This window comes from Microtus oregoni, unplaced genomic scaffold (genome assembly GCF_018167655.1).
Source record: "Microtus oregoni isolate MIOR12 unplaced genomic scaffold, Mior012 000049F_ref0000343, whole genome shotgun sequence".
Classification (NCBI taxonomy): Eukaryota; Metazoa; Chordata; class Mammalia; order Rodentia; family Cricetidae; genus Microtus; species Microtus oregoni.
In genome coordinates this window covers 8,159,793-8,185,436 of record NW_024543223.1, presented here as the reverse complement: position 1 = coordinate 8,185,436, position 25,644 = coordinate 8,159,793, and the positions used below count along the sequence as shown (strand labels likewise).

The 25,644-nt window shown below is 48.1% G+C and overlaps 1 protein-coding gene across 1 annotated transcript in view; it reads left to right on the top strand.

Annotated features, from left to right (window-relative positions):
• The window catches only part of Slc2a9 (solute carrier family 2 member 9), a 119,940-nt gene that overhangs the window by 83,550 nt on the left and 10,746 nt on the right, over positions 1 to 25,644 (top strand). Inside the window, exons 10-11 of the mRNA XM_041636279.1 lie at positions 412 to 487; positions 23,090 to 23,217. Coding sequence (XP_041492213.1) covers positions 412 to 487; positions 23,090 to 23,217 — 204 coding nt within the window. The remainder of the gene's footprint in view (positions 1 to 411; positions 488 to 23,089; positions 23,218 to 25,644) is intronic.

Here is a 25,644-nt window from a genome sequence, read left to right as displayed (position 1 = left end):
GCGACAGGTCCTCTGGATGTTCCATGAGTGAGTTAGCTCTGCACACTCATGGGAAGGCAGGAGTGTAAACCCAGTACTTTGCATGGTAAGGATGACAACGGGGAGAATTTCAATGTGGCAATACCCGACCATTTCCCCCTATGATTTGCTTAGAACAAAGCATTCGATTGCTGTTACTTGTACACTTCCTTACCATTTCCTACATCCTGGGGCCTGCGGGATTCTGCAAAGCATCGTCTCCTTGCATCCCACGTCTGGGAAATCAGAGGGCAGAATGGCTGATGGTTGCCATTTGCAGCAATGGAAGCTTAGGGATATGAAATGGCCAATCACACAGGCGGAGTCAGGAAAAACACAGGTGCATGGACATCTTGCTGTTCCTAGCCAGTTCACATTTACCTTCTCCTGCAGGACAAAGCCCCCTGGGTGCCTTACCTAAGCATTGTGTGCATCTTGGCCGTCATCGCCTCATTCTGCAGTGGCCCAGGTAGGACACCCTCTTGCATCGTGCCTGGCCTGGGGGATTGGGTGGGGCTCAGATATCTCCTTCACTGGTGGGGGACTTAGGGCTCAGGAAGAGCAAAGCCTAATGGTGTGGGGGTAAGGGTGTGCCCCAGCTTTATACCTTACTAAAATGCAGTAGGCTGCCTTCATTCTGCCCACAAGGGCAGATGCATGCTAACTGACATACCTGCCGATGGTAATGGCCAATAGCCCAATAATGATGAACCTGGGGTGATGTGTGCCAGGCTTAGGACCGCCTGGTGAGGAATCAAAGATAATCAAGTTACACCTGTGTCTTGGAGAAGGTGCAGGGTAGTGGGGAAGTTCACTGATGATGGTGTCTAGGATGGATGAGTCACTGCTGATCAGCTGCACTGAAAGAGCTTGAGAGAAACTCCCACAGAGTCCTGGCAGGTCTAAGGAAGGTCACTGTCACTTGGTAGCAGGGGAACTCCCCAGCTGCAGACCCAGCCCCTACCTACCAGATTGCACAGTGCCTGTTGACTATAGCCAGGTTGGGCAGAATCTCAGTGAACACAGTTCTACCATTCCCTAGCCGGGCAGCAACAGGGAAAGTTTGTTCATCTTGTTGTGCTTCAGTTTCCCTTCTGTAAGATGTAGTGTTTTTGAAAGCCTTGCCATTTTCCTGGTCTTGTGACCGTGTCCAGCTAGAGCCTCCCTCAGACTGGTGTTAAGAGGTAGGGCACCATCCAACATGGTTGCACACTCTCTCCCTGAGAGAATGTTCACAGCCTTACTTTGCTTTTTCTCTATCTTGTTGGAAAGACAAAATTGTGGGGCCAGGGCTTAGTCAGTCATATATTGCCTGGTGTGCAAGGTGATCCCAGGATCTCATAAGTCAGTCTTGGTGACACCTGCCTGTTAGGTTTTAGCAAAACAAACGGAATTAAACTTCTGTCTCATCTAGTGTTACTTACTTTCAATCACTATGTTGGTGCCTATTTGTGACTGTTGGATGGAAAGCTTTTGTCCCCATCCCAACTATCAAGGAACTGTGATAAGATGGTGGGGGGGCATGAAATGGTCAGGGAAACACCGGGCACACCAACACATACACATACACCCACACCATGAAGGTGGGGTATTCAGAATGGCTGGAAGACAAGGGAGGCATTGTGCAGGCTAGATTTATGTTCACTTGACACAAGTAGAGTCATTTTGGAAGAGGGGATCTCAATTGAGAAAATGCCCTCCACCACATTGACCTGTAGATAAGCCCCCATGGTGTATTTTCTTGATTGATAATTGGTGTGGGAGAACCCATCCCACTGTGGGTATGGCCTCCCGTGGGATGCTGGTCTTGGGTGCTATAAGGAAGCAGGCTGAGCAAACCATAAGGAGCAAGCCAGTAAGCAGCACTCCTCCATGGTCTCTGCATCAACTCCTGCCTCCAGGTTCCTGTCCTGACTTCTCTCAGTGATAGAATGTGGCCTTAGATCTATAAGTTGAAATTAATACTGTCCTCCCCAAGTTGCTTTTGATCATGGTGTTTTATCACAGCAATAGAAACCCTAACTAAGACAGGTACCTACCTGGCAGGGTAGTGAACTGCCAGGAGGATAAACACCAGTACAAGCTGCAGAAACCTGCAGATTGGAGGTATGGACAGCAGCATCTACAGAGAGCATACAGTGTGCGAGGCCTTGTGTCTAAACGCTTAGACTCTCACAAAAATACCGTGGGAATGTAATTAGTTCGCCAAGATAGCTGCCCAGCCTTTCCCTGCCATCTGAGGGTGCTCCTGAGGTAGCACATGAGGCCTCCGGGAGAGACAGGCAGCTGTTGTCCAGTCACTTACACAGGATGTCACTTCATTTCACATTGACTGTGGGGGTCTCTGCAAGCACCACGCCCAGCAGAGTGTCAATGCACATAAGGCAAGAAGCAAGTCCCATTCAACAGGACTCAGTAACCAGTGTTCGTCCAAACTTCAAGAGTCTGACACCGGGTGGTTTATTTCAGGTATATTTAAGCACAGCACAATTTGGGAAAACATTTCTTGGTGATGATTAACACAATCCTATGGTTACATCAAAACTCTTGTAAAGTACAAGTTACATCATCCATAAAGATAGGTTCTACGGATTATGTAGATAACCGATACAGCAGGCTTATTATAAACAAGCTTCATGGTAAGGGTCTGGAGACAGAGAGAAGATAGCTGTAAACTGACTGAAATAAACATTAAAATCTGTGGGAGCTCATGAGGCCTGGCCATACAGACAGTACCGAGGTCAGCAAGCCATTAATCACCTCCCTTCCCAGCCTTCTGGGCAGAAAACAGGTTATATATCTCTCCCTCTGAAGGGACAACCCCTCCTGTTTAACATTCCTGGTTAACACTCCTGTGAGCACAAAGACCTCCATGTCTCCTACCACTGATAACCAAGAGCAGCCCCTGACCTCTCCTGTGGGCCCCCTGGGCTACCTACTGATACTAGCCCAGGGGCCTCCCACTATCAGCACTGAACCTACAGGATGCTCTCTTGCCTTCCTGCTAGTCAGTACCGTTCTGAGGTGGGAAGGAAAAGGGTTAGAGGTGAACCGCCAAATTCTTTCCTTCCAAACTAGTCTTATCCTCAGTTTACAGACTGAAAGGAAAGCGGTTCAGATTGATTGCCTCCTACATCACAGAACTGAGAAACGCTGGGTTTGGACCTCACCATCTTGTCCTAAGACCCATGATACAAACCTGGCTGATGAGCATTAGCTGTTGGCTATAACTAGAGTAGAATTAGGTCCATTCTCAGATGGCCTACAAGGTTGACAACTTCTTAGATGGCTCAGTTGCTAAAGGCACTTACCACCAAGCCTAATGATCTGAGTTAGGTCCCTGGGACCTGCATGGGAGAAGGAGAGAGCCACCAACCCCCACAAGCTGCCCTCTGACCTCCACATAGGCACCCACACGTGCGTCCATAAATGTAATATATTTTTAATTACTCAGAGGAAAAGAGGTTCACACTGAGGATTCTGGATATGAGGAGGGGGCTTCTACTTTCTTCTTCCCAGGACGAGGTTAACCTCCATCTTCACAAGTCTACCCTGCACGCACCTACACAAGACCCTGTCCCTCTGACAGACCCTCCCAGCTGGAGGTGACTCTGCAGAATGCTGGTTTTCATAGTTTCCATGGGTTCCCGATTCAGGCATCATCCCCACTCAGAAGTCAGGGACTGGCCTTGGGTTCTTAAATTCAGACCCCACCCCACCAAAGTCATAGCACTTGTTGTCGATGGAGAGCTTTCACATCTTAGGGAGTGACTCAGCTCCACACTGGTGCCCAGGGTCCCCTCCAGGGAGGTCACCTGCACCCTCCAAGTATAGATAAGCTTTCAGTCCTGACCCTTCATCCCCATACCCTGTGTTCACTCAGCAGCCATGCCTCTGCAGCATGCGATCTCAGCCACCAGATGGATTGCTTCTAGGACCACAATCAACTCACAGTGACAGTGCCCAGCCCAAGGCCTCAGGAGATTACCTATCTCAGGGAAGTCCAGTCTGTGAGAGCTTTGCCACCTACCGAAGCCTTTAGGGCAGAGCCAAGCCCAGGAGGAGCTCTCTAGGCCAGAGAGAAATCAGGATGCTGAGGGATAAATGGCTGAGAATCCCCACCCATGTGGCCTCCCCATAAGGAAATGACAGCAAGCCAGGGACCATCTGGAATTACCCTCCCAGGAGGAGGGAACACCATAGTTTTCCCCAGACAGCTGTCCTGAGCAATCAATTTAAGGAGACCTGACAGGGAATTGAAATTAGACAGAACGAAAGAACACAAGGACAGCAGTTTCCTGCTACATATTTTATGTGTGCACAGCCCAAAGGTGGCTCAGAGAATCCCATAAACAAGGCAGCTGAAAGCCTTGCTTTGAAGGACAGAAGATCTCGACACTTCATTTCCAGTCTGAAGGCTGTCATGAGGGCCTGACACCTGCAAGGAAATGTGGGCTTAGCGGGGAGGAGAGAGGTACCCAGATGAAGGATGGTCTTTGAGGGTAGGAATTAGGATGGCATTGAGCACTCCAGATGATGAAGCTGGCCCAATAGAATGTACCAGGTACCTACTTAGCACACATCTGGTATGAAAAGGGGTCCCCTCTACTTGTCATAATGCCCTGACCCTGTGCAGCCTTTCCTGCAGGAAAACATGACCTGAGGCCTGGGTGAAGGACAGAAACAGGAGCCCTCCAGTTACATAGGCCAGAGTTCCACAGAGGTTTTAACATCTCAACCAAGCTCTCGCAGACCTCGTAGGAGCATCTAGAGTAAGGAGATGGGGCCAGAGGTAACTGAAACAGGAGAAAGAGAGAACTAGCTGTGCCCTCATCATATCTACAGAGAAGGAAGAGGAAGGAGGCTATTCATGACCTGGGGAGCCCTTGTGGAGTCAAACCGGGCATTAACCATTTTTCAAAGGGTTTCCAGGGAAGGGAAATGACTAAGGGAAGGCCATGACTAGTATTCTAGACTCATACATTATCCCTTCTTGTTCTGTGTGTCTGTGAGATCCTGGAGCCAACTGCATGGCCTCAAGAATCTCATTTTGGGTTAAAGAGCAGAACAAGAACTCTGCCAATAGGTTCCATCACCACTAGGTTAAAAGCCAACAGATATGAGCGGCTAGTGTGTGCATGGCTCCAGATATTCCTGCATGATGAAAACTGAGCAGGTGTAGGAACAAATGAGAGACTGAGGGAGGGAGAAAGAGGGAAGGAGAGAGAGAGAGAGAGAGAGAGAGAGAGAGAGAGAGAGAGAGGCAGAGAGAGAGAAGGAGAAAGAGGGAGAAAGACAGGCAAGCAGGCAGACAGACAGACAGACTCCCATGCATGGTTTTGGCCTCCTCACAACTGAACTAAGCAGTTTAGATGAAATTCAAATTGGGTAACTCTGTTCCCTGAGGAGTGAGAAAATTATGTCTAAACCAGAGTGACAGGAAAATTAAATTCTAGCCTTTGTGAGTAAGTAGAAATTATTAGATAGAAAAGCAGGTACATATATACCCATACAACTAGAATCATAAACTAAGCCACATCCTGACACCAAGCCAATATGTGGTCATGATTCTTGAAAGATAAACCCACATAATACAAAATTAGCTGTCATTGCCAAGGACATGTCAATGAATTTCTTCCAAGGTGAGGTTTACCTCTGGAGTTGCTAGTGTGTATTATTAATAGAAGCCCCCTTCTAGAAATGGAAATCCAGGCCTCAGGCCCATGACCACACAGGGGCTTGGAGGGAGGCCCCTGTGCCATGAGCCTTCTACATCCTGTGAATGCTAAGATACAACGTAAAGTTGTCACTGCTCCAGGGCCTGGTAGGAGATGACCCCAGGCATGGAAGTCAAATGGACTTACAGGACTATTGTGTGAATGTTCTCCCTATATCTGAAGGCAAGGCTAGAAGACTTAGCAAGAGACAGAGGCCTGAAAACCAGCTACAGTGGGAAGCAGTCCCATCCTTGAGACCACCCAAACATGTAGGAAAACACATGGTAAGACTGTAGCCTGGAGGGAGGCTGTATAGGGATGCAGAGTGGCTGCCTTGCAGGAGCTGTCTCCCTTCAAGCCCTGAGTGCCCTGATGTTACAGGCCTGTCAATGAGTTTCTCCAAGATGGGCCATCCTAGTGACCAACTGGAGTACAGGAACCATATTCTCAGTGCATAGGGACCCAGATTAGGGAATGAGATGACAGAGGAAGGACTCAGGGCAGGAGGCTGAGAAAAGGAAACCTAGCTCAGAGTGAAATTGTTGTTTTAGTCTTGTTTCTATTGCTGTGGTAAAATCTCCTGACAATAGTGACTTTGAATGAGAAAGGTTTATCTAGCTTACCATTACAGGTTAAAGTCCATGACTGCAGGGAAGCTAAGGCAGGAGTTTGAAGCAAGTAGTCACAGCTACAGTCAAGAGCAGAGAAATGAGTGCATTCATGTTTGTTAGTGCTCAGCACCTCTCTACACATATGCAATGTACAGGGAGTCTGTCTAGGGAGTGGCACTGCCCCACTATGGGCACGTTTGCCCACCTTTATGTACTCAAGAGGTACCCCACAGACAAGCCCACAGCCGCCATGGCTGGACAATGCCTTGTTGAGACTCTCTTCCTAGGGAGGTCTAGATTTGCCCCCCATGTTAGTCATTACTCAACACATTGCTTAAGACAACCAACTTAAAAACAGAAAGATGTTATTTTTGACTCATAGTTTGGAAGGTTCTGGCCTGTCTTAGCTAGGCTTGTATTGCTGTGTAGAGACACCATGACCACAACAATGCTTATAAAGGAAAACATCTAATTGGAGACTGGCTTACAGTTCAGAGGTGTAGTTCATTATCATCATGGCAGGAAGCATGGCAGCATGCAGGCAGACATGGTACTAGAGAAGGAGTTGAGAGTTCTACATTTGGTTCAGCAAACAGCAGGAAGAGAGAGAGAGCGATACTGGCTTGAGCTTCTAAAACCACAAAGCCTACCCCCAGTGGCACACTTCCTCCAACAAGGCCACACCTCCAATAATGCCACTCTTTATGTCTATGGGGGCCATTTGCATTTGAAGCACCACAGGTCTGTGATGGGTTGGGTGCATAGGTGCTGGAATGAGGTGGTGTGTCACAAAAAGAGCACCTGACAGAGCAAAGCTCATTGTACCACCAGCCAAGGGCCTCCCCTCCACGGTCAGAGAGCCTGCCATGCAACACCTCTTTGAAGCTTCTACCGTTCCCATGTGGGGGTTACAGAACTTGTCTGTGATGGCTCAGGCTGGTGTGCAGGTGGATATTCAGGTTATCTCCTCTCAAAAGGATCATTTAAAGAATATTTGGTAGACAGAAAACTATGGGGAGAACACAGGGCAATGCTGTAGCCATAAATGTCTTGTCCTTTGGCACATGACTGTGATCCCCAGGATGAAGCCCTCTATCCATGAGTGGTGAGTAAAGCAAAGTCTTGCGCTGACAAGAACGTTAACCAGAAGTCAAGATTGCGCTATCGGAAGGCAGAAGGCCTAGATGAACACCTTCCAGAACGTAGCATACTTGCTTTTAGCATTTTCTTGTCTTCAGAACCATGTGGCATAGAATGAAGAGGTTTCAGGGATTTTACACATCTGTGTGTGGTTACTCCTCTGTCTGAAGAGGGAATTCTGCATTTCCCTTTCTGCTTCATTTCGTTGCTGTAGTCAAAGGTTGCCTGGGAAAGAGAAGGCATGGATGGCAGGATGCGGTTCCTACATGATGAGGATTCACTGTCTCTTTCTCTGTAGCACTATGTGGTCTATCAGAGATATACATGTAACAAGAAACAGGATTTGCATTGCCCACACATTTTTTTTGTATTTGATTCCTCAGTTTGGAAAACAAGAGCTTGACCCTCAGAGGTTCCCAAGAAATAGTCACATACTACCCCTGGTTTCTTTCACTAATGCATTCCTTGACTTTGGGTTAGTTGACCTCGAGCTGACCCTGCAACCTTCATTGGTTACTCCTGAGCCCTAATCCCCAGCCAAGACATAGAGTTGTTGTCCCTACTGGCTCGTGGCTGTGGGCTCAAGAACAATGGTCTCTGAACTCTTACAAGTTTGCTGCAACTGGACCAGATTCTACGGGGACTTAGGCAAAGCCTCGACTCTCTTTGGGTCTCAATTTCCCTCTCTATGAGAAGAAGGGGTGTGACCAGATGAAGTGTTTCTAGTTACATGGCCACCCTTGAGTTCCCTCTTTGGAGTTGAACACTACTACTACCCTCAGGCCCCAATGGCCTAAGAACAGTATCTCCACACTGTTGCTAAGCAACATGCCAGCCAAAGCTACTTCCCTGAATCTGGAAGCCCCCGGACCCTGTCACCAGATCTGCCAGTGCCAGTCATGCTGTTAAAACTGCCTCCTTCCAACATCTCAGACAACCATAGAGACATGACTTCTTGCTCTCTGTTAGGAGGTCTGGGGCCTTGGGGTCCCCGCAGATGATGACGCCCACAAGTTGCTCAAGTCAGCACACTCCAGGCTCATGCTCTGTTTAATCAGATGCTAAGTCGCTCTGACCAGACGCTCAACATGAGTGACGTCAGGAGGAAAGGTTAAGTTTAGCTCAGGTCACGGTGCTTAGTTCCCTCAATGCCAGGACCCTGGTGGGCTGGAAGGTCAGAGTCATAGGACTGAGCAGAAAGAGGCTGTTCACCTCAGGTCAAACAGGAAGTGGGGCAGTGTGGGGAGACTGAGACGAGGTATATAGCCTTCAAGGCACACTCAGTGAGACCTACATCCTCCAGTGAGGCCACACATTACACACACACATACACACACATACACACACACACACACACAGAGAGAGAGAGAGAGAGAGAGAGACAGAGAGAGAGACAGAGAGACAGAGAGAGAGACAGAGAGAGACAGAGACACACACACATACAGAGAGAGGGACACACACATACACAGAGAGAGAGAGAGACAGAGAGACAGAGACAGAAGCACACACACATACAGAGAGAGGGACACACACATACAGAGAGAGAGACAGAGAGACAGGGAGACAGAGAGAGAGAGAGAGAGAGAGAAAGAGAGAGAGACACACACACATACAGAGAGAGAGACAGGGAGACAGAGAGACAGAGACAGCGCTGCCATTTGGGGACCAAACTATTCAACACTTGAGTTCTGGAGGTAGGAGACACTTCATATTTCAACCATAACATGTTCCTCTTTTGTTTGATTGAATAACATCTGCCAAGACTCATGTCTCCTTGGGCCCTTGGAATGCAATGTTGCCTAGAAATAAGACCTTTGCGAACAGTTAGTTAAGGCTCTTGGGATGTGATTCGCCTCATTGAAGGAACAAAAAAAGACCAGGAGTCACCAGGAAGGAGTGCTCCAAGACGCACAGAGCAGATTCTCCCCCAGAGCCTTTGGCGTGAACAAGGCACTGCCGAATCCCAGGCTCCCAGCATCCAGGTCTGGGATGATAACTTCCTGTTTTATTAAGTGACCACATTTGTCTTCATTTGTTACAGCGGCACAGGAAACTACTCTGACCCCTGTGATGGCAGGAAGGCACTTTGTCAACTCAGACAGCTATAGGCACAAGAATTCCAAGGCCCTTGGGAATAAGAGACTTCCAGCATCCAGTGTGATGGAGGCATGGGGCAAACTGCTCGGTGAGGGTACAGCATATGCTCTGCTTGTCTAGGAAGGCCAGGGAGCTTTCAAAGTTCCCGTTAATGTCCTGCAGCTGAGTTCCTGCTCCACCAGGAGCATGGCCATGTGCATCCCTAGGCCCACAGCAGCTCTGCAAAGGGGACTTCCGTTCTCACTTCTGACGAGGATGTGAGCTCTAGGGAGCCTTGCTTAGTCCACACCGCATGAAATGAAGACGGCAGAACCAGAATTTACCCGACTCTGAGCCCGATCGCCCCCTCCCCATCCCACCTCCTTTCTCCCTCTCTCACTGCTCCATTTCCCTTCTTATCTTTCCCTGCAGCCATGGCTAGAGTTAATTAGGGAGCTTTCTGCCTGCAACTTGAGTAGAAATACACAGCTGTGTGCCTTGTGATTTTCTGCCAAGCTCTCTTCAGAAAGGCTTGTCTTTAGAAGAAATCACAAGCAGTTTTCTCTCTAAAAAAAAGCTCTAAGTTCCAGTGGCTAAGCTGGAATGATAGATGGATTGATTGATGGATGAATTGATGGATTGATTGATTGATTGATTGATTGATTTGGGTTTGTTCTTTGGTTATTTAACATAATTTTTTTACTGAATTTTTGGGAATTTCACATCATGCACCCTATTTTTACTCACCTCCCTATCCTTCCACACCCTCCCCTCAACCCTGCAGCATCCCCCCAAAAGAAATAATTTTAAAAAAATCAAAACAAAACAAAATAAGCAAGCCAACAAATAATAACAAACAAACTAGAACAAAACTCTCAGCTCCATCTCTCCCTCCTCTCCAATACTTTTCATTCGTCCTGGCAGCACTGGAAGCCTTGGTGTGTCACATGGTAGACCCTTTTGTCCAATCAGCTTTCCTTGCAAATGCCCATTGCAATGAGTCATTGATCTGGTTCAAGGCCTCTGGTTTCTGGTCCATCACCATCACTGGATCATCGCCGACACTCCTCTCGGATATCCTGCAGCCACCCCGAGTGATAGAAATCCACATCTCAGTTCTTTCCTGAGCTCCAGCAGGTCCTAGTTGGGGTAGATGTTAGAGTGGGCCAATCCCAGGCTTGGCTGTGGACCTGGGTGGTAACTGGGGCTGCCCTCGTCGGGTGAGGGGTGGAGCTGGCTCTCCTACATTCATGCCACCTTTAGTTCTCCCTGCCCATGGTGAGAGATAGAGCCATCTCTCCCGAGTAGGGGATGCAGCTGTCCCACAAGGGTCAAGGCTAGCCCTTTCGCTGCAGTGTCCAGTGAGGGGCAGGGCCAGCTATCTCAGGACCAGCATAGAGCAGGGCTGGCTCAGCATAGGCTTCTGATTTCATCTCGCATGGTTCCTATGGCCCTTGAAGTGACATGTCTGAGGTGAAGCCACAGACATCAACACAGACCCCAGCTGCAGCAGGACCACAGACATGGCCCTCGGCAGCAGCTTTGGCATAGGCGACACCCTGGCTCTTGCTGGAAGCACAGGCCATTCAGATCAAGACGGCTCTAGTAGCAGCATGGCCCCCAGACACCAACAAAGCCACAGGTTGAGGCCATGCCCTGGGCTTCCATGTAATTTTCTGGCAACATGGGCCTTGGATTTTAACACAGACCCAGCTACAGTAGGACCACGGACCCAGACATGATCCTCGGCAGCAGCCAGGTCTGGATGTCACCATTGTCCCAGAGAGCAGTATAGACTTCTCAAATTGGGACAGACCCAGTGGCAGCATGACCTTTGGACACTAGCATTGCCCTTGGTATCCGCATGGCCTTCAATGGTAACAGGAATCTTGGACATCAACCAGACCCTGACAACAGCAGGGCCACAGACCCAGACAAGGTCCCCAGCTGCAGTTCAGGCTCCAGCATCATAATGGCATTGGGCAGCAGCACAGGCAGGCCACTCAGATCTGCATGGTCCTGGCTGCCGTATGGCCCTCAGCCAACAGCATGGACTCAGGCAACTGACCTGACCCTGAGCATCTGCATGGTCCTTGGTGGTAACAAGGGCCATGGACTACAACACAGATTTCAGCTACAAAAAGACCACAGACCCAGACATGGTCCTCGGCAGCAGCCCAGCCCAGATATCACCATGGCCCCAGTGGCCCTCAGACACAAATATGGCCCCAGGTAGCAGCCCAGACCCCAGGAATTTGCATGGCCCTCATAACAACAGGAGCCATGGATATCAAAACAGACCCTGGCTATAGTAGGACCATGGACCCAAGCATGGTCCCCAGCTGCAGCCCTGGCCTGGACATCATTATGGCAGGCACCAGACAGCAGTGCATGCCACTCAGAACTGTATGGCCTTGCATGCAGCGTGGTCCCTGGGCACTGTCATTGTTCCACACAGCCCTCGGTCGCAACAGGAGCCACAGATATCGACTCAGACCCTGACTGCTGTAGGATCACAGACCCAGACATGGTCCTCGGCGGCAGCTCAGGCCCGGAGGATACCATGGCCCTGGGTAGCAGCCCAAGCCACCCAGATCAGCGTGGCTCGGTGGCAGCACGGCTTTTGGACACCTACACAGTCACCAGTGGTAGTCCAGACACTGGCCATCCTTGTGGCCTTTGGTGGCCACGAGGCCACGAGGTTTCACACAGACGCTGGCTGTGGTCCTTGGCAGCTCCCATGGCCTGGACATCACCATGGTGCCAGGGGGGCTGCCTTCACTTCTTCCGTTCTGCCACTTTTCGAGCCCGTGAGCCACTCCGCTTCTCTTTCTGTTCCATTTCTCCACCACATACTTGTTCATAATAATGGGACCCTTGGGTGCTGGGTGAGCCCATGAATGTCTTCCTGCCAGCCAGATCTTGAGGACCCAGGCTGGCCTGTGGGTGGGGATTTTTTGTTTTTTGTTTTTTGTTTTGAAATAGTGTGATGGTTATTCTTGGTTGTCAGTTTCACTACATCTGGAATTAACTAAAGTGTCTGGATACACCTGTACGGAATTTTCTTCTTTCTTTTTTATTCTTCTCTCATATATTCCTTCCTGACTGCAGTTTCCCCTCCCTCTCTCCTCCCCATCTCTACCCCCAAGATTTTTTTTCTTAATTAAATCATTTGAATTTGGAAGACTCACTTCTACTCCAGATCTTTTGAAGGGGGAAAATCCACGCCTTCTCCTGGCAGCCGTCCATGTATAAAGGACATGGAAGAAGGAAGCTTTCTTTACCTGCTTTTTCCTGCTGGCAAGCCCATTCCTTCGCTAGATTTAGACTCTACACTTCAGAGTCCACTTCTTTTGGATGCAAGCATGTACTGAAAACAAGCTGAGACAGCACAGTCTTGTGGACTGAACAACTGCTGGATTCTATCCATCGATAGACAGCCATTGTTGAACTAGCTGGACCACCCGTAAGCCATTTTAATAAAGCCCCTTCATACATAAATGGGTGGGTGGATGGATGGATGGATGGATGTAGTAATATGAGCAGCGGGGCTGCGTCCCCAGCACCCCAGCCGCCCGCATGGCTAGCTTATGCCCGAAATAACAACACACAAACTGTATTCATTTAAACACTGCTTGGCCCATTCTCTTCTAGGCTAATTCTCACATATTAATTTAGCCCATTTCCAATCATCTGTGTATGGCACCCCAAGGTGCGCTTACCAGGAAGATTCTAGCCTATGTCCATCCTGGGTCGGAGCTTCATCCTGGGAGCGGGGCATGGCGTCTCTCTCAGGCGTCTGCTCCTGAGAGGAGAGCTGTCGAGACTGACTTCACTTCCTCTTCCTCCCAGCGTTCTGTTCTGTTTACACCTCCCACCTATCCTCTAACCAATAAAATGGGCCAAGGCAGTTCCTTTATTAGCCAATGACCTTCCTCCATCAGATGGATGGATGGATGGATGGATGGATGGATGGATGGATGGATGGATAGGGGGAGGAAGGAAGGGGGAGAGAAAGGGAGAGACTGAAATTCATAGATTCATTCTAAAAGTTCTGTTCCTCTAGAGAACCCCGACCTCAAACTCATGATCCTCTTGCTATGACTCCCTAGTACTGAGGTCTCAGAGATACACCACCAGGTCCTGTCAGCTCTCAAAGTTTAACAGACATTTTGGAAGTTCCCAGAACTTCTTAGTCCTCAGAGTCAATGACAACTGTCAGCTTCCAGAACTCCCCATAGGTCCCACCACAGCTGTCTTTCTCCAAGCTATGATTTGGGATAACCCTGAAAATCCAACAGAGGAATTTTTCTGTCTTTTCTATCTCCACTGACACGTGACTGACTGCCAGAACACATCCATTTACTGTGTCTGCTGTAACAGCTACTACAGATTGGTGGGTTCAATAATAGAAATGTATTCCCACAGTTTTGAAAGCCAGAGGCCCCCAAGATCAAGGTTGAGGAGGATATCCTCCTCTAGAGGCTCTAGAAGAGTTCTCTCTCTCTCTCTCTCTCTCTCTCTCTCTCTCTGTGTGTGTGTGTGTGTATGTATGTTTCTTTCCCTCTTCTTCTTCTTCCTTTACCTTCTTTCTCTCTTTCCCTTTCTTCTTTCTATCCTTTCCCCCTCTCTCTTCTCTCTCTATCCTCCCCCCTGCACTTCTTCCCCTCCTTTTTCTTAATTCTTTCTCTGTGTCTGTTTCATCTCTGTAATCTCTGCCTCTGGCCTCTCATGGCCATTGTCTCTGTGCCCCAAATGTCCCTCTGCCTATAGAGTCATACAGGACTGTATTTAGGAGTTTGTCTGGTAACAAAAAGTAAGTAAGTTCCCTGCATAAAGACCCATGGCCTATTCTAACAACAAGAAGACTTGTTCTTGGTACTGAAATGCTCAATAAATCACAGACACAGTGGAAAACACCCCTGGGAGACTAAACCAGGCATAGGGCAACTTAAACAGGTTGAAGGGCTGAAGAAAAGATGAGGAATCGTGACACTGAGATAGCTATGAAGATCATGGGACACAATTAAGGCATCAAACCTTGCCAGGAAGTGGTGGTGCACACCTTTAATACCAGCTTTCGGGAGGCAGAGGCAGGTGGATCTCTGTGAGTTTGATGTCAGCCTGGCCTACAGAGCGAGTTCCAGAACATTACACAGAAAAACCCTGTCTTGAAAAACAGAAGAAGAAGAAGAAGAAGAAGAAGAAGAAGAAGAAGAAGAAGAAGAAGAAGAAAAAGATTTAAGACACCAAACCTATGAATCTGCCATGTAGAAGAAAGAACCACAATACAGATAAAAAGTATAAGGAACTCAAAGATATTATAGCAGGACATCTCCCAGACTGAAGGAAAGAAATTAATATACAGAAACGGGAAGCAATATGGAGAACTGTAAGAGAGAAGTGGTGAATTATTTACAAAGTCAGACCTGTTAGGATGACTGCAGACTGCCGAGCACAGACCCTATTGGCCTGGAGAATACAGACTGATATGTTTCAAGTCCTGAAAAGTATACTACCTATCAAGACTATACCCAGCAAAATTAACCTTAAATCCAAAGTACAAAAAAAGACTTCCTTGATTTGCACTCACTTAGGCAATTTATGATCACCAAGCCAACTTCAGAAGATACTCAAAGCCGTACTACATGCAGAAGAGAAGGAAAGTGGTATACAATCCTAAGAGTTAAGGAAAGAACAAATTTCACTGGAACAAATTTTAAAAATGAGAAATAGAAAAGTACCAAATGTCATTGACTCAGTATACTAGAACATTTCTAAAATTAACAAGGGGGAAATTAGCATGTGTTTTTCAATAAAAATTTAAATGTTAATAGTCTAAGTCCCCAGATAAAAAGTATAGACTCGTTGGTTGGATGGATGAATGGATGGATAGATAGATTAAAAAGCAAGTTTCAACTATTTTCTATCTTCAAGAACCATCGTTGACAAGGATACAAAAAAAATGGAAAGTAATGGATAAAAAAATGGTATTTTGAGTAAAAGACTTTATCGGAACACTCTTGATTCTGATGAACACTTTTCCAAAAAGTAATAGAAGTCAATACAAAAAATCAGAGGCTTATCTATATACCAATTATGAACATACAGGGAAAGAATTGGGAAAGCAATCATATTAGCAATAACCTCAAAAACTCTAGGAATAAACTAAAGAGCTGAAGGACCTCCACAGTGAAAATGGTGAGCTCTGTGAGACACTGAAGGAGGCAACAGAAGATGGAGAGAGCTCTCATGCTCACATATAGAAGAATTCATATCTTTTGAAAAGCCAATTCCTGAAGGTCAATCTACAGACTCAGTGCAGTCCTCATCAAAAATTCTACTGGAATTCTTCCCATAAATACAAAAACAACTGGACAGTTCATACGGAAGCACAACAGATCCTAAATAGCCAAAGAAATCTCAAGTAATTTGCTGCTGGATATCAACATCTAGTATTGAGGTGGCTGAAGAATGCTAATCTCAGTGCTCAACAGGAAAAACTAACATCTTAGAGAAGCACTCAAACTAGACAATTATCACCATCATCACGGTGTTCACCATCACCACAATCACCACTCTCTCCATGACTACTACCACCATTACCATCATCACTATCACCATTACCATGGTGATGATCATCATCTTCAACATAACATTACCACCAGTGTCATAATAGTGATGATCATAAGCACCATCACCACCATCACTATAGCCATCACCATCATCATCACCAACGCTATAACCATCATCATCACTATAACTACCATCATCATCACCATCACTATAACCCCTATCATCATCCCTATCATCTTCGCCATCACCACCATCACTATAACCACAATCATTACCATCACCATACCTATAACCATCATCAACATCACTATCACCACCATTGCTATAACCAACCATCATTATTACCATAACCACTATCACTATAACCACCATCATTATCACCATAACCACCATCACTATAACCACCATCATTATCACCACAACCACCATCACTATAACCCCTATCATCATCCCTATCATCTTCGCCATCACCACCATCACTATAACCACAATCATTACCATCACCACAGCTATAACCATCATCAACATCACTATCACCACCATTGCTATAACCACCATCATTATTACCATAACCACTATCACTATAACCACCATCATTATCACTATAACCACCATCATTATCACCATAACCACCATCACTATAACCACCATCATTATCACCATAACCACCATCACTATAACCACCATCATTATCACCACAACCACCATCACTATAACCACCATCATTACCATCATCGTCACCATCACTGTTATCCTCGCAGTCGTGGTCAGCAGCAACAGCATCATCACCACTTGTCTTCTGCTTTGGCCTCCCTAACAAAACACCATATTTGGGGCAACTTAAACAGCAAGCATCTCACAGTTCTAGAAGTTGGAAATTCAAAATCAAGGCACTGGCAAACTTGGTGTATGATGAAGATAGTCATAGATAGCATCTTCTTGTTCTCTAATCACATGGCATAAAGAGAAGGTACCATTTCAGAGGTCTCAATTTTGAAGTTATTAATCTTATTCATGAGGGTTTTGCCTTCCTGGTTCAATCACCTCCCAGATTCTCACCTCTTAATGCCATTGCATTGCTAACATTAGGTTTCAAAGTACAAATGCGGAGAGACACAATAATCCAGTTCCCAATGTTGATGGTTGGGTTTTTTCTCCCTTTTGCTTTTAGGGGCTCTGTCCCCTATCTCTCCCTTTCTCCTTCTATTTATTCACTATGCCTGACTGCCCTACCTATCCTTTCTCCTGCTTGGCCATTTTAGCTTTTTATTAGACCATCAAGTGTTTTAGACAGGCAAAATAACACAGCCTCACAGAGTTAAACAAATGCGACATAAAGGAACACAACACACCTTTGCATCTTTAAACAAATATTTCACAGCATAAACAAGTGGAACACACCTTAACCTAATATTCTACAACGGCCCAACATCTCCAGTACCATCATTGTTACTGTTTTTCCTGCTGTCACCATCAGCACCCTCCTCATTTTTATCTCCAGCATCTTTATTGTGCAGTTAGTACATTCTGACATGGTACTGCATCCTTTATCTGTGTTGTCTCTTTCACAAGGAACTCGAGTTCCTTGAGACAGGAAGGGAAGCATTGCCCTTCATCTGCCTCCGCTTGTTAGAACCTCACAGGCTGAGTAGGTGGTAGAAACAGATCAGGAGGACTCCGCCCCTCCGCTCCACAGCTGCTTTCACAGCTTTAGTGAGCACTCTTGTAGGCCTCAGGCATCAACACCGGCCTTGTTTTAATTTGCACCTTTGCAAATGGGAAGCAATTACATGATAATGATTCGTTTCTCTAATGTGTCAAAAGTCAGCTGCTAAAATCAGGCAAAAGCAGCCCACTGCATTCATATTCTGACCATTGTTTTCTCTTCGTCTGAGGGAAGGCTTGCCCAGCTCAGGCAGCTCAGAGGTTTAGTTCCTTATTGCCACGATGGGAAGCGTGGTGAGTGCAGACATGGTACTGAAGACGGCTGAGCGTTCTTCAGGCAGCAGAAGAGTGAGACACTGAGCCTGGCTTGAGCATCTAAAACCTCAAAGTCCGCCCCCACTGACACCCTTCCCGCAGCAACACCACACCTACTCCAACAAGGCTACTCTATCCCTCCTAAAAGTGCCACTCACCATGAGCCCATGGGAGCCATTTTCATTCAAATCACCATAGAAGGCTGCAGACAGCCCAGAACTGAGTCCGACGGATAAGTAAATGGCCAACTTCCAGGCAGAGGGTCTTCCCCACCTGCTAGATGGGTGGAGCTAGCAGGTGTACAGGGCACTGTGGGTGCACAGATGATGCCACCAGCCCCAGAGCCAGGAAGGAATTATGGACAAAGAAGTTAGGATGGGGGTGGTTTGCATGTTGTTGGTCTGAGAGAAGAAAATCGAGAAAGGGGATTTCTGAGGAGAAGAGAGCTAGAGGCTGAGGGAGCAGCTGCCTCTAGAGGGGCCTCCCTGAGGACCCTAAAACCACCTTTCAAGAGCCAGGAAGAGGAAGGCTGTGAGTCCCTCAGAGGTCAAGTGCTTCCCAGCATGCACCAGTGCAGCAAAACAAACAGGCAGGAAAAAGCCATCTTCCTGAGTCTGGCCTGGAACGAGTCCAGCCCTGCAGCTGCCAGTTTGGAGCTCAGGGAAACTTTCTGCTTCCCAACCACAGGCTCAGCCTCTGGGTCTGGAGAGCTGACCTTGCAAAGGGCAGGTGCCTGGTCACAGCTAACCCAGGCTGTCAGTGTGGCCCACTGCAGTGCACTCTCTGACCTCTCCAACCCTGTCCCAGCCTGACACCTACAGTGCAGGCTGGAAAAGCAGGGGGGAGATGGCTGGAGAAGGAAGACAAGCTGTCTCGCCTGGGGTGGGGGAGTTAGAAGAATGCAGAGGCTGCTGCGATCTTTTATTGGCCTTTGCCTTCCTCTGCCCCACATCCCGCCCAGCTGTCCAGCACTCGGCTCCCTTCTGAGCATCCTCGCTCAGCCTCAGGCTGGCAAAGAAGGAGCCTGTTCCCAATGCTAGCTCTGCCACAGGCGCCTAGAACCACCTTTGGAGGCTCACTCTTCTGTGCCTCAGTGTCCTCTCCTGTGAACTGAGATAATACTGCCTACTAGGCGGGGTCTTGGGGACAGGAAAATGAATTACTATAACTACACAGGCAGCTTGCTACAACTGTCAGTACATGGTAGATAGTATTTCAGGTAAGATATTCACTTTGACTCAGAAGAATGCAGGGAAAGTCCTCTGCACTGAGGTCCCAGCCCCTTCTCTGCCCTGCCTCACCAAGATGATGTTTCTATGCCCTCATCAATGGCTTGTCTGAGGCAGATACCCAGCACACATGCCTCTGAACATGCTTGTACAATAGCCACCCACCCCCTTACACACTCAAAACATCTGAGTGGAAGGCAGATCACTTGGTGTCTCTGCCATCAGATGACCACAAAAGTGCCGCCCTCAAGGGCTTGGATGGGAACATAGACGTGTGCCTCCTTACCATCGGGCAGCCTCTGGGGAGCTTCCCATACATCCCGCCCTTAGCAAAGAGGCAGAGATTTGACTCTTAGGACAGGCCAGTCATGCAGACATTAAGCCATTGAGCGACAGCAGCATGTTATCGAATCTGAGGAAAAGTTCATTCTCCAGCCAGCTGGTCTCCAGCCAGTTAGTCTCTGCCCCACCCAGGTCCCAGACATGCCTCTGACTAAATGAATTGCCTGATCCATCCCTCCTCCATCTGTCTGCTCTGTGTTTCCTGAAGTAGACTAATTGAGCATCTTGGGATCAGTCACAGCTGGATTGCTTTCCTCTCTAAGCATTTAGGAGTTGATTAAGCTGAGATCCCACCGGGGTGATCAGGCCCACTTGACTGGCCCTGAGAAAGCCCCTGATACTCTGCTGTGTAACTAGGACAGTAGGTCACCCTGGGTGTCACAGCACATGATCCAGATGTCAACAGGAACTCGGGACAGAACAAGTCTGTGTGGGCTTCAGTCTTGGGCAGAGTAGGACTTGAAAAAGCCAGCATGGGATTTCTCAGAGAGAACTCAAACCAGAAGGATCCTTGGGGAGATTCCCAGAGACAGCAGCAGTGGGCACCAGGCCAGAATGGAAGGTACATTGAAGAGCAACATGGTCCTACCAAGCTCTGGGAAGGTCCAGGGAAAATGCATCCTACAGGAAGGACTTAGGCCAACCTCTGCCTTGTGAAAAACCAACCAAGGCTTCAGCAAGACTGCCACAGACAAGTGGAGGTGGGACAGACATCCTGAATTGGTGGGAAGTGTAATAGATGCAGCTAATGCCGAATCTGTTCCAGCGTCCTGGGTTGAAACCAGATAACAGAAGCTTTCAGGGCTGAAGGTGCTGCCCCTTCAGAGCCAGGCTGTGGGCACCCAGCTCTAGAAGCGCCCTCTAGTGGGGGCTCTGTCATTTGCGTTCACTGAGTGAATAACCAAAGGCATCTGTGCTGCAGCCTTAAAGACCAAGCCCTAAGTATGGGATCTGACAGTCTCAACTGGCCCTCTACTAAGGCTAAATTTTAACTGCGGTACCTCCCAGGTTGAGTTTCCTACCCCACTCCACCCCAATGCTCAGTGTTGTCTGTGACAAGACTTTTTCTCTTTTGCGTTCACCTGAGAAGTAAGTACCCATGAGAACCTTGGTTTCCCATGTTTACTGGAGGATGAACTCCACCCCAGATATGATGGGAGCTTGTTCTGACAGACTTTGTGTTTCTTACCTGACAGTTCACCATTAAAACATAGTAGACCCCATCTTTAATGAGAATGAGTGGAGCCAGTTTGAATTCCCATGATCCTTTTCTCAAGACTTCAACAGCTTCCTTCTCTGACAGGAAGTTCTGAAGGGCATTGCTCCAGCCTGAGCATCACTTTGGAGCAATGAACTCTGTGAGAATGAAAACATGCTGATTGGCAGTGGGAAGCCGAATGCTGTTTCTCTGCAAGATAGATCTATGCAAATCCAAGATAGTATTTCTCTACCTCCATGATGACACAGGGAGCCATGAAGCACCTGCCAGTATTTTCCACCCCTGTGGTTTTATGCCACCAACCAGCTCCCAAACCATAACATGGAGACTTATTATTAGTTATGAATGCTCTGCCTTATCTTATGCTTGTCTCACTAGCTCATAACTTATTTTAACCTATTTCTTTTCATCTACGTTTTGCTTCAGGGCTTTTACCTTTCATTGTGTATGTCCTACTCCATGTTTGGCTGACTGGCAGCTGCCTGACTGGCTGGCCCTGGGCGCTTCCTCTTTTTCTCCCTCATTCTCTTCTCTTTTCTTCTCTTCCTTTAATTCTCTCTCTCTCTCTTTCTCTCTCATATCATATCTAGATCCTTCCTCCTATTCTCTCTGCCCACCAGCTAGCTCCACCTATTTTCTGTTCATCATTAGACCAATCAGGTGCCTTAGGCAGGCAGCATGAAACAGCAACACACCTTTACAGAGTTAAACAAATGCAACACACCTTTACAGACTTAAACAAATGCAGCACAAACAAATGCAACACACCTTTACAGAGTTAAACAAATGCAACACAAACAAATGCAACACACCTTTACAGAGTTAAACAAATGCAGCACAAACAAATGCAACACACCTTTACAGAGTTAAACAAATGCAGCACAAACAAATGCAACACACCTTTACAGAGTTAAACAAATGCAACACAAACAAATGCAACACTCCTTTACAGAGTTAAACAAATGCAGCACAAACAAATGCAACACACCTTTACATAGTTAAACAAATGCAGCACAAACAAATGCAACACACCTTTACAGAGTTAAAGTAGTATTCCACAACACCCCACCCCACACATTAACCAGATTTCTCCATGACTTGCTTCCTGCTGATGTCCCTGTCTGGCTCCACACTCAGCCTCCAACTGACCCTGCTTTGCAGCAGCTGTTCAAGGTGGGCTTGTGTGCTCACCTGCCTGGCTGTGCTAGCCTATAGGTGTGCCTCTGTGGCAGCTGACTCAAAGGATCAGGGGCTATGGTAGTATTTTTCATCATTCTGATGAATTACTGGAAGAATCTATTCAAAAAATGATTTGGGAATCACAGTTTCAGAGGTTTGGGTCTACAGGTCACAATGGGTTTTCTGGGCCTGATATGAGGATTGATGGGCGGAGCTGCTCACTCTGTGACAACGGGAAGGGGGGGGGGAGTGGCCAGCAATAATGCCTATCCTTCTAGGACATGCCTCTAGTGAAGGCAGGCCGCCATGGAGAGAGGACTGATTGTGCAGAGAGGCTCACTCCATAACAAACAGGAAGGGGGAGAGAGAGAGGTGGCCAGCAATGGCATGTAGCTTTTCAGAGAATGCCTCCCCTTCCTCTAACACACACTGCGAAGGGATTGATCTATTGATTAAGTTGGAGTCCTCATGAACCAGTCACATCTCATGATTACACCCACCGGCTAGGGCCAAACCAACTATGAGCTTTTGGACAACACTTCATAACCAAACCTTAAGTTTTCTAGTTTGGAGTCCGAGTCTAAAGTCAGGCTAATGCAAATGCTGTAAGCACATGGAGGGTGGTGAGGTTAAACCAAAAGCAGGGAGCCCGTGTGCATTCAATGTATCTTAGCCCTAGAAAGGTTGATAGGAAGACAACCCATTCCACCCTAGATGGAGCTGCATCGGTATCTCATCGATGTCTGTTGCCTTAATCACTCCTGCCCATGCAGCATGGGGTTTGTGCTGGATCTCAGCCTGTCCCCCAGTCTTCCATGAACTGGGTCAGGGAACTGTTTGTGTCTCTGGGGCTGAGGGCTGCTAAGGCTCCAACCCTCCCTCATGCAGGTACAGCTGCTCCTGCTGAGACAGCACCCTTACTTCATGGCAGTCCAGCACCTAGCGATGGAAGCCATGTGGTGGGTGAGGTCTCCTGAAGGCTTTGTTCCTGTGCCCTCACAGGTGGGATCCCGTTCATCCTGACCGGCGAGTTCTTCCAGCAGTCAGAGCGGCCAGCGGCCTTCATTATCGCAGGCACAGTCAACTGGCTCTCCAACTTCGCTGTGGGGCTCCTTTTCCCCTTCATGCAGGTATGCCTGACCAGGGGGCCTCCAGCCTTCACATTGCCTGGGGACTCTGAGACACAGTGAAATTTGTCTGGTTGCTTTCTGATGGGTGTCTCTCTCTTCATCTCCCTCCCCACCCCTCTCTCTCTCCTGTCTCTTTGTCTCAACTCATACTATGGTCCTGAGGAAGGAAGGATATGTACTTTGATGACGATCCTCTTCTCTCCCTCCTGTCCTTCCCTCCTATCCCTCCTTCCTCTTGTCCCTCTATCCTCCCTTTCCCACCTTTCTCCTCTTCTACCCCCTCCTTTCTCCTGTCCCTCCCTCCCATCCCTTTCCCCATTCTGTCCCTTTTCATCTCCGTCCCTCCTCTCTCCTGTCCCTCCTCCCTCTGTCCCTTCTAGGAGCTGGTCCCAGATGCTATGGGCTGCCTCCTGAAGAATGAGTCACCTATTGCTTGACCCTATGACGTATAGGCCACTCTTGCCATGTGCTCAACACTGTGTCAGACAAACCTCAGAAATGTTGTACTGTGTGTCCTACATACACTCTGAGCATCCCAAAGAAGACAGTGATTGGTAGGAAAATGCCAACACATTTCAGAAGCAGATGCAAATTCACTAGGGTTTGCAGTGTTTGGGGAAACAAAAATGAGTGAGCCCCAGCCTGTGGACTGTTAGAGACAGGGTTCTGAAGCTTATGGGCTGCTGGAGCCGTGCTTCTGTAGCACGTGGGCTGTTGTGGGTATAGTGCTCCTCAAAGATGTCTCAAAGGAAGTGGTACTGGAGTAGAGACATGAGAAAGATAAGGAGCAGGGGAGTCTGGGAAGTATAAAGTCCAGGTTAGCCTAACAGCAGTGCAAACAGGCTGGTTCATGCTTGCCCTAGATGGGAAGCAATATAGGGGCCGATACAGCTGCAGCAGGGTGAGGCAGGAGGCGGCTGAGAAGCGAGTGAGCTCACGAAGTTATCCGTAGGTCAGAGCGTAAAAGACAAGGACTTTGCAAAGGTTGTGCACAGAGACAGAGCCCAGCAGCATCCAACTGGAACACCATCACCCAGGGCTCCCTGAGGCCCATGACACAGGTGTATCAACCTGGAGAGGGTGAGACTACATCACATACCCCCAACCACACACCTGTCATCTCTCCCCAAAGGGCATTTCAATCCCATCATCCTCCCTGGCCCACTATTCCAAACACTGCTTAGTGCCAGCCCAGCACGTCCCAGTGACCCTAGTGCCAGCGAGAAAGCCCTGTCCCCCGCCCACCACGCCCAGCCACGGCACAGCTGTAGACCTGTGGGACAGCTGCTTCTCTCACAGCTGCAAACTCTACTCCACAGCCTCCAGGTCCTCCCCCACGGCCTACAGCTACAGACAAGTCCACTGAGGCCAGGGAAGAGGTGGTTATTCCAGGCTCCAGGGCCCACCAAGTCCAGCTCCCCTACCTGCTTGTCTTTACTCTGGTCTGTTATGTGCCGCTGCCTCCTCAACCCAGCAGCTGGAAGGCAGGTGCCCCATCCAACCTCCAGGTCACCTTCGGCTGCATTTAAACAATGGCTTTCCATCTCACAGTGCTACAGGTCCTTCCAGGGGCCACCGAGGACAGAGAGACCTATGCTTAGCACCCTCTTCCTTGGGGCCCCCTTTTCAGCTGCGGCCAGGACACAACAAGCTGGTTTTTCAATTGGCCCTATACCTTCGGTGTGATTTTCCTGTTTGGTTAAAAGCTAGCAGGCAGAGCCTGCGGTCAGTAAAACATCCATTTCATGGAGAAAATGAACTTCAGGTTGCCGGCTGGCTCTCTCCCACTCCTTCACGGCTGAGCCTTCCCAGGCTCAGGGTCCACTCTCTGGGTCTATGAAGCAGACCTGTCTTCGACACACCCGGGGGCGAGCAAAGTAGATCTTTTATTTCTATTTTTTTATTGATTTTTATTGAGCTCTACATTTTTCTCTGCCCCCCTCCCTGCCTCTCCCTTCCCCTTCAACCCTCTCCCAAGGTCCCCATGCTCCCAATTTACTCAGGAGATCTTGTCTTTTTCTACTTCCCATGTAGATTAGATCTATGTATGTCTCTCTTAGGGTCCTCGTTGTTGTCTAAGTTCTCTGAGATTGTGGTTTTCTTTGCTTTATGTTTACAAACCACTTATGAGCAAAGTAGATCTTATAGACACTACAGCCCTAATGCCTTTCCTCCAGGCCAGGAGGGAGACGCGTCCATGGGTACATTCATGTAAACATCTATTGAGCATTTGCCGTGTGCCCACAAATGCTCCACCCTGTCAGCTCCAGGAGGTACAGCCTCCAGCAGCCCTTCTGAGAGACTCCTGATGTCACCCCTGCTCAGCCTGTCAGAGACAGAACCTGAACCCAAGTTCTTTATCCTCACCTGTGAGACAAGGTGACTGATGTCTTGTGACTCTCATCGTGTGTGTTGTGTATCTCCATC